At 33.5% G+C, this 13,634-nt stretch overlaps 1 protein-coding gene across 1 annotated transcript in view; it reads right to left on the bottom strand.

The window, feature by feature from the left end:
• The window catches only part of DPP10 (dipeptidyl peptidase like 10), a 641,699-nt gene that overhangs the window by 332,991 nt on the left and 295,074 nt on the right, over positions 1-13,634 (bottom strand). Inside the window, exon 4 of the mRNA XM_020288521.2 lies at positions 6,323-6,417. Within this exon, the coding sequence (XP_020144110.2) occupies positions 6,323-6,417 (95 nt within the window). The remainder of the gene's footprint in view (positions 1-6,322; positions 6,418-13,634) is intronic.

Here is a 13,634-nt window from a genome sequence, read left to right on the forward strand (position 1 = left end):
TAACATATTGATAACCTCACCCATCACTTTTTGTGATGAGACACCTGAAATTTACTCTCAGCAATTTTGAAACATACAATACTTTATTATTAACTATGGTCATCCTGCTGTGCAAGAGATATCAAAAACTTATTCCTCTCATATAAATAAAATTTTGCATTCTTTGACCAATTTTTTTTTTTTTTTTTTTTTGAGACAGAGTCTCACTTTTTTTGCCTGGGTTAGTGCTGTGGCGTCAGCTTAGCTCACAGCAACCTCAAACTCCTGGGATCAAGAGATCCTTCTCTCTCAGCCTCCCGAGTAGCTAGGACTACAGGCATGCACCACCATGCCCAGCTAATTTTTTTTTTTGTATATATGTATTTTAGTTGGTCAATTAATTTCTTTCTATTTTTGGTAGAGATGTGGTCTTGCTCAGGCTGGTTTCGAACTCCAGACCTAGAGCAATCTGCCTGCCTCAGCCTCCCAGAGTGCTAGGATTACAGGCGTGAGCAACCACGCCCGGCTGACCAATATTTTTTAAAAATTTCTAATTAGCTCTCGATGACTAGAAGATAGCTATTTACAAAATTATTCAGAGAGAAAATGGAGAGCAGAAAAAATCCATCAGATGCTCAAGGGCATGTAACTAGGGTTTTGAATTGCTCAAAATGGACTGACTGGCTCTGGATATGAGTCAGAACGCTGACTTTCAAGAAGACAAATTCCAAAACAATTGCAAACAATTTTAATAAATCTGGCTGCCTGTTGGCTTCCAGCATCCTGTCTGACACACACCTCCAGCTCCAAAGAGAATAAATGAGAATCTTCAAAAAAGTAAATAATACAATTGTAATAATTGTATCGCACATATCTATGAGAATATATCAGACTAGACTAAACCAAACTCATGTTCGTATGGTTGAGCAAGTGATGTCTAATAAAGAAAAGATGATGTTTATGTCAGTGTTTTATTCCTATCCAATGAAGACATTTTTAGGTATATTATTTAGATAATTTTGGTTTCTGTGAAGAATTAGTTAATCAAGAATATTCACAAAGATTACATATAGCTATGGAAGTGGATTTTTTTAGTATTAATAACAATTAACACTATTGATAATGAAAATTATTATGTCCTCTGAGATACTTTGGCCTTGTGAATAACTTTGCTCATTGAATCTAGTTCCTAGATTGTTCACAGTGGTAGCATGGGGTAAAATATAATGTGGAGTAGTAGGGTTTTGCCCCTTTCACCTGAGAAAAACTGTGGGAATAACTGTATTCCCACAGGTCAGTCCTGTCCTGCTTGCAAACATAAGGAGACAAGTGTATTTCTTCCCACACTTCAAATTAAATTTGTGCCTGAGTAGACATCTAGGGTGAGGATCAGAATTTTTCTTTCTAATCTTCCAGTTTTGATAATCATCACTTTTCAAAGTATGTCAAAATTCATTTTTCACATCCATCTAACTTACAGAAAATTTTGAACGAGCTAAATATTTGTAGTAGATTCAATGTTTTCATTCCTCAATGAATATAGAAAGAAATATTCCAATCTTTGCTGAAAAACATACTATGTATGCCATTTGTTTTCCTGAATGTATAATACACAGATAGTATGAATAAAGTTAGATCCTTCTTTGATGGCAAGGAGTTGGAAATTATCTAAATTATCTAAATAAATATAATAATAATTTTCAAAATGAATAATGTGGACGTGAAAAATATCTGAATATTTTCAAGGTGAATGATAAAAATAAGATAACTATGAAGGTAGCCAATGAGAGGGAATAGTAAGTGCTATTGTGAAGGGAGAGACATGCCCAATCTAAAGACAACAAAATTCAATTGTTCATAAACACAGTGCACTAATGAAAGCAATTATACTGGCTGGAGTCCCCCATGGCCATCAAGTTTTATCTTCAAACTTCAAAAGGAACAAATGCTTTCTAGTCAAAAGAGTTGGCAACAGCCAAATGATTGCTATTAATTTATGTGAACAAAAAATGTTTCAATCAGAAGTATTCCCAGAAAATTATATATATATATATATATATATATATATATATATATGTAAAAACTTCACACTTTTAACCTGTTCCCAACAATATATAAAGGCAAGTAAGCCAAGGTCAAATGATTCCACTCATGCATGCTGGTCTCTTTGCACAAGTGTCCTCAAAAAAGAAGAAAAATATCTCAAGCTAATGAAGCTAGAAACCACAAGTTAAGATCATTCTTAAAAGTATTCATTTAAGAGTCACTACTTTGATCCCACCTCAAAAAAATTACCTTCTATTCATCATATGGTTTTTCTTGTATTTCTTTCTAGAACAGGGTTTCTCAAACTTGACATCACTGACATTTCCCATCTTTGTTGTGGGGAGCTGTGCCGTGCATTGCAGGACACACCCCTGACCTCCACTCACTAGATTCTCATAGCAAACTCCCTACTTCCAGTTATGAAAATCAAGAATGTCCCCAGAGTGGACAAAATGTCTTCAAGGGGCAAAATCACCCCAGTTGAGAAATACTGGTCTAGAGAAAGAAAGAAACAGTACTGTCAAGCACACGGCAACATTCACATGTACAGTTCCTGTGACTTCCCTGGTTAATTGGTATTAGTTATACAACTGATGTCAATCAATACTGGGACACAGCCACATACTGCTAAAGCCAAACCTTTAAAAATAACAAATTCTTCATTACTACAGCCAGCATATGAGGCCAGATGGCCCAATGGAATTTTCTGATAATCTTTCTTCATCTCAAATTGGACGAGGTGAAATTTTAGGATCTTTTATCCAATGATTCTTTATTTGTGCTTCTGTTTTTTTTTTTGTTTGTTTGTTTGTTTTTAATAGGGCACCTATTTCCTCAAATACAAATCAGTAAATAACTTCGATGATTTCACAGTGGTACAATGAGTTGGATCTATCCCCCTAGATACTCAGTGGCACAAAAATAAAACAACAAACAAAATCAAAAACACTAGGATGAGATGCAAGCTAATTAATGCTACCTCTATGCATGATATGTTAATGAATATTTGTTGGTTCTTGTCAAAACTACTATTTTGTAATGACCTATAAATAGATAGTTGGGCCAAAAAAATGTGTAGCTAACATATTCTTTGGAGTTATTCTGCTGCCAAGCATGAATTTTCTGTCTGTGTTTTAGACTTTTATTAATAGCATGTACTTAACTGTTTACAGATTTTTCAGAGATGTAAGATTAGACTCTTATCTCAATTATTATTTTCCATATTAGAGCATGAGACCTTTTTTGTTACAATATCTTAACAGTATCTAAACACAAGGAGCTTGAACCCATGTTTACAACCCTTTTCTAATTTCAAAAAGTGATTTGATAAAACAATTTACAGCCTCTGGTGTATTGGCAGCAGAAAGAGTAGAGCTAATACATATGAAACATATTCCTCATTATATCGTCATGAATGAGCTTTTGTCTGAAATAGTTCTGGCTTTAAGAGATAACATTTCCAAACACTTAGAAATGATTAAGAACAGTTTTGGGGCTAAATCAGTTCTTTCCCATTCTCGTATTCAAAAGTTATATGCACTCTAATTTCCTCCTTCATTAGAAATCCACCTAGCTTCATTCCAAAAGAATGCCTTAAGACAATTATTTCATTAAAAATTATGTTTTTCATTTCTGACAGCCATGCCCAATATTATTTTTACTCATAGAGTTTGTTAACTAAGATTACATAGCAAAAAGAACACAGTAATCATTTTTAAAATGTATTTAAGCTGGAAAATAGCAATATGATATTAAATTATCTTACTTTTTAAAGTAAACTGGTAGTCACTTTTTAGCATAAAGTGACTTATTAAGCATATTATAATCAATAATATGTTTATTTTATCAATTGACTTGGTACATTTTTATTACAAAGCTTTTAATACTTATATGATAAAATTAATTATGATTATAATTAAAATATTGCTAATAATTCAAAGAAAAGCCTGCAATATGAATAGAACTTTTGTGCCCTAATAACAGATTTTTTAAAACAGAATGTACTGGGAGAGAAAGCAGATCCAGACTTTAGCCTAACATAAACTTTAAAAACACAATTGTATTAAACAGTGCTATCCTGGTGTTGTGAGAATATGATTCAACAAGTTCCTCTGAAATCATCTGAAATTATGATAATTCCTATTTTGTTTTCAGTTTTGAGTTACTGGATGCAAATATATGCCACCCTCCACTCCCTTAAAAATAACCCCCATCAAATTCAGACATTTCTGGGACTTATAAATTACTTAATTATCTGTGTCATGACATAAATGTCTTTAGAGAGTCTATGAATCTTAGAAGATCAGTAAATTAGAATATTTACTAAATATGACGCTGTGGTAATCAAAAGTCATGGTCAACATAGAAGAGAATAAAAATAGAACTCAAAGAGATTTTAAAAGATTTAACACAAAAACAAAAACAAAATGACATTAATTGGCACATGGAGAAAACCACAATGAGATGAGATGGGCGTGGTGTGTAATACCAACAAAAGAATTGGGATAATGAAATAACCAAAAGTTTTATTTGTTTTTTGTTTCTTTTTTGATGTATCATAGAGACTAAAAAAGCAATGAATAAATGCTGTGGAAAAGCCCTATAATTAGTGATCAGGGGAAAAAAACCTCATTAACTTATATAACGGAGTGAACAGTAAGGAACAGTCACATAACAGAATATTCATGTACTGAGTGTCCAGACTTAACCCGAGTGCTTGGCTGCTGGAGGCCTATAATCTCCATTAGAAAATGTTATTTTATGGTAAAGGAAAAAAAAAATTAAAATGCATTTAATTTCTGTTCCTCAAACCTATTTTAGAGAAAATCAATTCCCGTTGACTTTAATCAGGATATCATTAGGATGCCTTCTCATCATTACCAATTACTGCTTTCTGCCTCCCATCCTATCTTGCTACTAAGAGCTTCTTTTCCACTGCTGACAGTACCTCTCAATGACTCCCTGGCCTCTTCTCTAGCATCCATGAGGATGGTTCAATGAAGAAATAATAGGGTACTGCTCTATACTATTTATTAAAACTTTTCATGAGGGCTAATATTTCCCCAAAGGAAATCTATATCCTTAGAAAGAGAGCAATCTGCCTTATGTATTCTTTATATCCCACAAGAACCATAAAGAGTTGCATAGAGAGTAGCTGTTCTTCAGATAAGTGTGAATTAACTGATTGGTTGAAAAACAAAAACATCATTATTTTCTGCTAGTTAATAACCTAAATATTAATGTATATCCAATGGTTGTTTAAATTTAGCCTAGCAGATACATACCTATATTATCACTTAATTATTTTAATGACTATTTTGCTTAATACATAAAAATAGTAAACAGCAAAAAGTTCATGGTCCATCTTTTCCACTGGGCCATGCTATAAAAGTATGAAGATTAAATGTCTATTCCAAATGTATAAGTAGGAATAAGTTTTAAAAGAAGCCAATGATTTTGTTTATTGTTTTAATTTGGGGAGGTCTTCTGAGGCCCTGTACTGTGTTTCGTCTGTGTCATATGAATTCATCTAATAGGCAATATATTGAAACTTTAATTATACAAAATTGCGAGTAAATAACTATGCATTGCTTTTCTTTGGTGTTGGAGAGCTAGATTTTGAACACTGCAATACTTAATTCATTATTACTTATTCAATAAGAAATCGTTCTTTCTATCCTTAAGGGAAATGCATTTACCAGAAAGACAAAGGTTGTATTCTTTTATAAGACCAATGTAAATACATTCAGTCATTTGAAAAGTGTTGGCTAAACAGGAATACAAAAGAATAAAAATGGTATGGACAGAATCCTAAATTCTGAAAGTAAAATACATCAACCCAACCAGAAGGCCAGTTTACAAAGACTTCTTTCTGCATGATCCAGAAAACAACAGAATTAGAGAGAAGTCAGGAAGAATAAATTTTTAAAAAGGAGGGGGAATTAAAAGTTCAAGTTAATAATAACAGGATAGGCCAGCCATTTTTTTTTATTCTTGGCATTTGTATGACTAATCTTACATAGAAATTATTGGAAAAGTATTCTAAGCAACTATTATCATGGAAATATTCCCCCAGTTACTAAAAAGAATAATTGGGGAGAAAATGAAGCAGTTGTTCACAGGAGTAGTTTCTATCAATCGATCTACTGATTCTAATGATATAATGATATTCCAGGCCTAACTTTTCACCTGAAATACTTTACAAATGCTGGGGCTAAAGAATAGAAAGTTTTGTACATCTAGAGAACATTTTGAACAGTTTTGAAACGCGTAAAGTAATTAATTATTCATTACTTACAAAAGTTGTGTTTTCCAATAATAATGTGGTAGCATTTGTTTCTATATTCAGTTTAATGACATGTCCGTTCTCGCTTTTATACACCACATCTGTATCTGCAACAACAAAGACATTGACAATTGACAAATACATTGACTAGGTAACGTAATTACTGTAGGGGAGAAAATGTGCATAATCAACAGACACATTGGAACAATCATTGTTAGCCTTCAATAACCCGAGCAGATTTCTGTATTTGGCTCACATTAATTCTCTTGAAAGATCAGGAAGCCCGCCTAACACATGGTCTATTGTGCAATGAACACAGGGTTAGTGAGAGGGCCACCCAGATTCATGGTTTAACAAATGAAAATTAATTAAAATATGGGCAATCTGCTGTGCATTCTGAGGTGAGAAATTAGGAACAAAGAAAAGTGCCTCCAGTCTCCAAAGTAAGCTATTACTGATCAGGGATCTAGTTTTTTAATTTGCAACAAAGGCTGCCAGTTGACTATAACCATACACAGTTCTAAGTCTCCTTGTGTCAAACCATCCACTTGCAGACCCATTCATTTATCCAGTCCTTCTATTAATCACCACTCAATTCCTCTTCAACCTCTTGAATTTTTTTCTGGTTGACAATTTTTTCTCCATTATTTTATCTGGCTTGTGTGATCACAGATCAAAATCTCTGAGGTTGTTACTATATCATTGAATCTACTTTGTCCACTTTAGGAGAATGATGTCTTCATTTTAAATAGCTGCTTTCTTCTGGATGGTTGATTTTACATATTTTTGACTTAAATTTAGCTTAGGAAATTAAATCATCTTAAGAATATCTCAGACCAAAAATATTAACTTGAGGGAAAACTGACAGAGTGTATATGAGGATACTAAGAAGTTAAAAAGATGTGTGTGTATGTTTAGGTAAAGGGCAAGTAGTTTTGAATACTTTCTTCTTCTTTTTATCAATGATCATCTCCTTTCCAGAATTACCCAAATCTAGGCTTTTTCATGGTATTGCATACACATCCCTCATTCCCTACCCATTCTTGGAAGCAGGGAAATATAAATGGACATTGGATCCACTATTTATATTGAATGAATTTATATAATTTGCAATCTCTCTGAACCTCAATGTCATCACCTGTGAACTTGAAAAGCAAACACTGGATGGTGAATTATGAAGATTAACTTCAATAACAAATGTGACAGTGTCTAACACTTTTGGCAGAACAAGATGTTCTAACCCTTTCTCATGTTATTTCAATATTATTAATAGTTAAACGTAGAATTTATATGATGAGAAGCAACCAATACTAGCAAAAATTAAGTTTGTTTTTATTCAATGTTGCATTCAAAAGACTGAGTCCAATATGACTCTCTTATTGTTAGGGTAGGAGACTAAGAGACAGGGCTGCGACCAAATGCAGAGGCTTGAAGACTGGGCACAGGTGTTAAGTAAACAATCTTAAACAAAAGGGGCTAATAACTGCAGGCATGAACCAGCTTCAGCCGGCTTGCCTCTGTCAATCTAGTGAACTCTGGGTGATAATAATATCATTTACATAGTGGTTTTAAAATTCCACCACCCTTGAAGTCTATGAAAATGGGAGGGAACCCAATTTTAGGAATTACTACCCAAATTCTTAATGACAGCCAGTGTTTGAATATTCTTCCCCTCAATTAGTAAAACTACAAAATATCTAAAACCACTTCCTCTCCTCAATTAGTAAAACTATAAAAGATAAATCTAAAACCACTTCCTCCCAGTGTAGCTCCTTTCCAGTGAGCCTGCCTGCTCTCTTTCCTCTGAGAGTGTCCTTTCACTTTCAATAAAAGCTGTTGCTCACTTGGCTTACATGGTACATACTGAAATTCTTTTTCCAATCATCACCAAGAACTTGGAAAAACCTCTACTCAGAGTCTGGCAACACTATTACAGTCATGAGTGGCACAGAGGGTCAATAGTTTTTCTTGACTTTAAACAAACATATGGGGGTAGTGACATGTTGTAACTGTGGCCTGGGAGATAGGAGAAGACAAATGGCCTTTTAAGAAAGGAGGAACAAGATAAAGAAGGAAGGGATTTTACCATTACTGCCTGAGGCTGACTGTACGCACTAAATGGTAGTTCTATATATCTTTCAAATGCCTTATTATCACCTACTGAACTACTGCTATCAGCTATAAATAAAATGGATCCTTTTTTATCACTAACTTTACCTATTGTCCTTTTTAGTGATGCACAACAAATAACAAGTTTACATAAAAATAAATATTTGTTTTGATTTATGTTCCATTCCTTTCTTCTCTTTCCTTTCCATCATATATGATGATTGTGTCTCAACAGCAACACTGATCACCTGCAATGCTCATTTGGTCTTGTCAGGTAGTTTGATCTCCTGTCTTTATGCTTTCAATTAATGCTTGCTGAAATCAATAGTCTAGCCCCAACCTTGAGTTCCAAACCCTATTCTCTGTCTGAAATTTTTTTGATTATTTTCAACTCTGAACCACTTTTTAATTTTGATGAACATATCATCATAGATTAGCAAGAAGAGCCAATTAGCATCCCCTGACTAAATCATCCTTACACTATTGTCTCAACAAATTAAAAGAAAATGAATTTGCCTCCTTCCATTGCACCATGGAGATAAATATGGCAAAAAGATATTTAATGAGTGATTCTTCTCCCAGGAGGAAAGCATACTGCAGAATCCTAAATAAGGATGAGGCCTGTGATTTTAGAGAGAAGGAAGAGGTCAGAGGGCAATATTGGTATGAATGGTGGTTCTGGTCAAGGGAAGAGAAAAAAGTAGCTCATAGTGCCATAGTTTCTCATAGTAAGGGGAAACCCTTAGTGAGCGATGGGTTGTTATTAGGGGTGGAGGAAAAAAAAAAACTAGTCATCCTTTCACTTAGAAGGAAGTGAAACTTCTTTGAAAGGAAAAAGACTATACTTAATATTAATTTTTAAAAAGTCAATTTTATTGGATAATTATTTGGACTTGAGGAAAATCTGCAGAGTTGAGATTTGTAAATACCTTTAGATCTATACTCCTGCAAGTTTTACTATTGGATCTTTAATGTTTTATTAGCAGGAAAAGCTTTTTTCTAATTCAAGTGTAAATTTCTTGCATAATATTTAATAAAGATTTTTGCATGAATTATTTTAAAAGCATCTAATATCTGCCTTTATTAATTCCTTCAGATTTTTTTTCCTCTTCTTTATAATTTGCTCTTCTGGGTCTCATATTTATCCTACTTTACTGTTTGATTTATAATCACTACTGGAATCTACCAGTTTTGAAACTCCTGTTACTAGATTAATAAATAACCTTCTGGAATTGCATTTCTAAGCTGTCTACCTTATAATTTGTTTAATATTAGGTAATAAAGTTTGAGTGAATAATATCAATGAGTAAAGTGCATTAACACAGGAAAATTAAGGTAGGTGTACTTGAAACATTCTAAAACACAACATTATGCATATCTATACAGTACTTTGATTAAGTAATCTTTTCTTCTTTTCAGCTCATTGACAGTTAAGAGCCAATTATCCTGAACACATATTCAACTCAGTCAGTTTTTTTAAATGAAAATGTATGGCAGGATAGAATCACTGTGTAGTCTATCTATCCTGAGATCCAAGCAAGCATTTTCACTCTGCAATATCCGTAAATAATCATTACTGTCATTTTTGTCCAATTCTTTTTTCCATAATTTGGCTAACAAAATGGAAAATATAGTAATATATCCTAGTTTAAAATCTTTCAGGTAAATGCAATCTTATGTTTTATACTTCTTTCACAAAAAGCAGACAGTAAAGCATTTCACATTGTACTGATAGTTTAGTTCTTGATGTGGTATCGAAATTTATAACTGAGACTCACACAGCCACCTTAACCATCAGGACCAAGAACAAGGTCAGCCTGCATTCATATGATTTTACTATTTGTTCGAAGAATTTCTTGTCCTTGAAGTTAAGGCTATAAATCAGCACAGAATCTTAATTTTTTTTTCCAGGAATTCGCTGGAAATTAGTTTATCTAAACCATAAATTTTAAAATTGGGAAAATTGCTCAATTATCAAACAACTCACTTCAGGATTCTTGCCTTTATGTGTTCACCAATCCTAAAGTATTTCCTCATGAAATGTGCCCAACCACATCCAGATCCTCACGTCGAAGGAACTGTCTTAGCTACTCAAAACCAGATCCAACTCTATTCTTATCTCCCCATAATCCCTCCTTTTGGACATTCACGGCTCTTCCAAAATGTTGTCTTCCCTGATTGCAGTAGGTAATAAAAAACTCAGCGTTGCTGAACAGGTTATTCTGATGTTCTTCTGAGAAGATGAAGTTGACTTCATCTTCCGTGTATATAAATATAAAGTCACCTTATTGGTTTTTGTTGATCTTAATATTTATAATGTAAGCATGCATTTAATTTTCACATGATAATTTGCTTTTAATATTTCAAAATTAAATCTATCCTTATCTCTCTCTCTCTTTCTCATATCTATCTCTATATAGAGAAAGAATTTTCAAGAAGTGGAAAAGCATCTTGGCAAATCAGTTCTCCGAGACATTTTAATCCAAGCATGATCTTTATTTTAAAACAATTTATTTTTGATGTATCTAAAATAAAAATAATATAGCATCCCATGTTTTTAAAAGAAACCAAATTCAATCAATAAACTGAGCAATTAAAAATTAAAACTGTGGAACAAAATAATAATATGATTATCACAAAAAATGTTCAAATAAATTTAGGAAGGGCTTCTTAAAAATCTGGTTAAAATTGCATTCATTAATTAAACATATCAGTGATAAATCTAGAATATTGTGCATTCATAATTCAAACACAGCAGGCTCCTCAGTCAACTCTCCTAAAACTGCTCACAACAATGAGAAAACTGAAGCCATCAGAAGTAGCTTTATTTCTCTATCTCTCTATCTTAACATCTCATTCCATACACACTCTTCTTTTCCCTCATGCTTCTGGTAAGAGGGGATCTTTCTCCTTTGCAAAGAAAAGCTCTGGTTTATAACCAAATCAATGTTCTTCGAGCTCTTAGAAATCTTTGATTTCTGCTTCCTCTTGTCGGCTACTTGTACTTTTCAAAATGAATATAGTTCTCCTCTGTATTAAAAAATAATAATAAGCACGTTCATGTGGGTCTTTTGCTCTGTTCCTAGCTTTTTCTCTTCCACAATAAGCTTCAATAAACCCTTTATGTAAGAGATTTCTGCCTTATTCTGTATATTTGCCATGCATGTTATTCGCCATATCTCCTGCAGTGCAGCTGCAGTTCTTGCTCTCCCAAAATGTTAAACTTCCAACATCGTCACTGACCTGCAATAACAAAATCCAATATACTCTTCCCACACTTAATCTCCACCTCACTGGACTTCACAGCGTCTGTCAATGAAGATGAACAGAAGAATTTTGAAATTATCTTTCCTTGATGTGGAACGTCACTTTGCCCTTGGTAGTCTTCCTTCAAAAATTTCTTTATGTTCTATCTTCTCAATTGCTATCTAAACAAAGGCATCCTTCAAAGCTCAGTTCTGGGCTTTAATTTTTTTAAATTTTATTTTCAAAATAAATAAAATATTTATTTTCAAGTGATTTCTTTTCTATGTATATCTACCTATATTGATTCTTAAACTTTCAGCTCATAACATGAACTTTCTCATATGGCAGTTCCGTATTTCCAAGTCTATGCTAGGTCATATGAACATCTGTTTATATATAAAACTGAGTAGAATAAAATTAAATTCTTCATATTTTTGCCTATAGTCTCCCACCAAATTCCACTTATTAATACATACATGTATTATGTATGTATGTATTAATACATATGTATGTCTTAATACATTATGTATGTATGTATTAATACATACACGTATGTACATGTCCTCATGTTCATTATATCTTCCTATCTCTTTATCTCCTATATTAATATTGTTGTTTATAATCTCTTGTTACCAAAAGTTCAGTACTTGTCCCTGAGGCTGCAACAGAAGAACAGAGACAAGTGGTTTGAGCAGAAGGAAAGAGGAGTTTATTAATTTGCCAGCAAATTAGGAGGTTAGCAGAATCCTGTCTCAAAGTACCAACATCCTTCTTCTGAGCAGAAGTACAGAGCTTTTAAAGGTTTTGATCAATCCCATTTTTGGCTAAGACAATCTCATGACCTCCTCTTGGATTCATCCTATCTTCGGTTAAGACAATCTCATGAGCTCCTCCCAGATTAATTCCATCTTTAGCTAAAATGATCTCTTGACCTCCACCAAGACAATTCCCTTAAGCCATAATCTCCTGTGGCACAAAGAAAAAAAGACATTCCCCTGGTCCTCCCCACCACTGGCCTGAGGCAGGGATGCAGGTCCTCATTCTCCAAAAAGCATGGGAGATGTTTTAATGAGACATAAAACATTTTTTGTTGTTTCTTCAAGCCATTTCTGCCATTATATACCCAACACTTCTTGGTGTCTCATGTTGTAACCAACATGAACAAATTTCAATGTCCTCTACATGTTTTTTATAATCTTCTCCTTTAACTACTTGAACTTTTGAGTTGTTTCTCAGAAATGATAAATTTTCTTCAAGACAAAGAATCTGATATTCTGAAAAGCTCCTGGGCAGACCTCCTAACACCAAGGTTCACCATACACCACAACCTACCCCAATATATATAGCCCCTTCTTAATTATACCATGACCTGTCCCAAACATGTGGCTCCTCCTTTACAAGCCCATGATCTCCATTTCTTGGACAGACAGATTTGTGGCAGCTTCTCCTGTTCTCCCAGAAAGATGTCTTTCATAATAAAAATTTCTTTCTTCCTTGGCAATCCTTGTTGTCTCAATAATTGGATCATTGTGTGATGAGCAACTGGACCTAGGCTGAAATCTCCTTGTGGTTTTGACAACAGTATGTACCACAAAGATCCGTGGCTCCTTAATAATAAAATATAAAATTCTGTATATATTTCTATATTGCTTATCTACCAATACCCTACTGCAGTCCAGATCATCTGTTGTTTACAATTCTCCACATATCTTAAACATCTCTTCCACTCAGATATTCTTATAATACTAACAAATGCTGAGGTCCTGTCCAGATTTCTCATCTTTTTCAAAGCATTGTTAAGTTCCCAATACCTTTAAAGTCCTCACCTAATATCTCTCTCTTCTGAACCCCTGTACCCTTCATTTAATATTTAATCATGTAATTCCTTTCAACCTTTTACCATCTATTTTTATTTAGTTTTGATGTATTTGTTTTAGGTTTTCAATTACTTTATAAACTCAAGAAGGGG

This window comes from Microcebus murinus, chromosome 8 (assembly GCF_040939455.1).
Source record: "Microcebus murinus isolate Inina chromosome 8, M.murinus_Inina_mat1.0, whole genome shotgun sequence".
NCBI lineage: Eukaryota > Metazoa > Chordata > Mammalia > Primates > Cheirogaleidae > Microcebus > Microcebus murinus.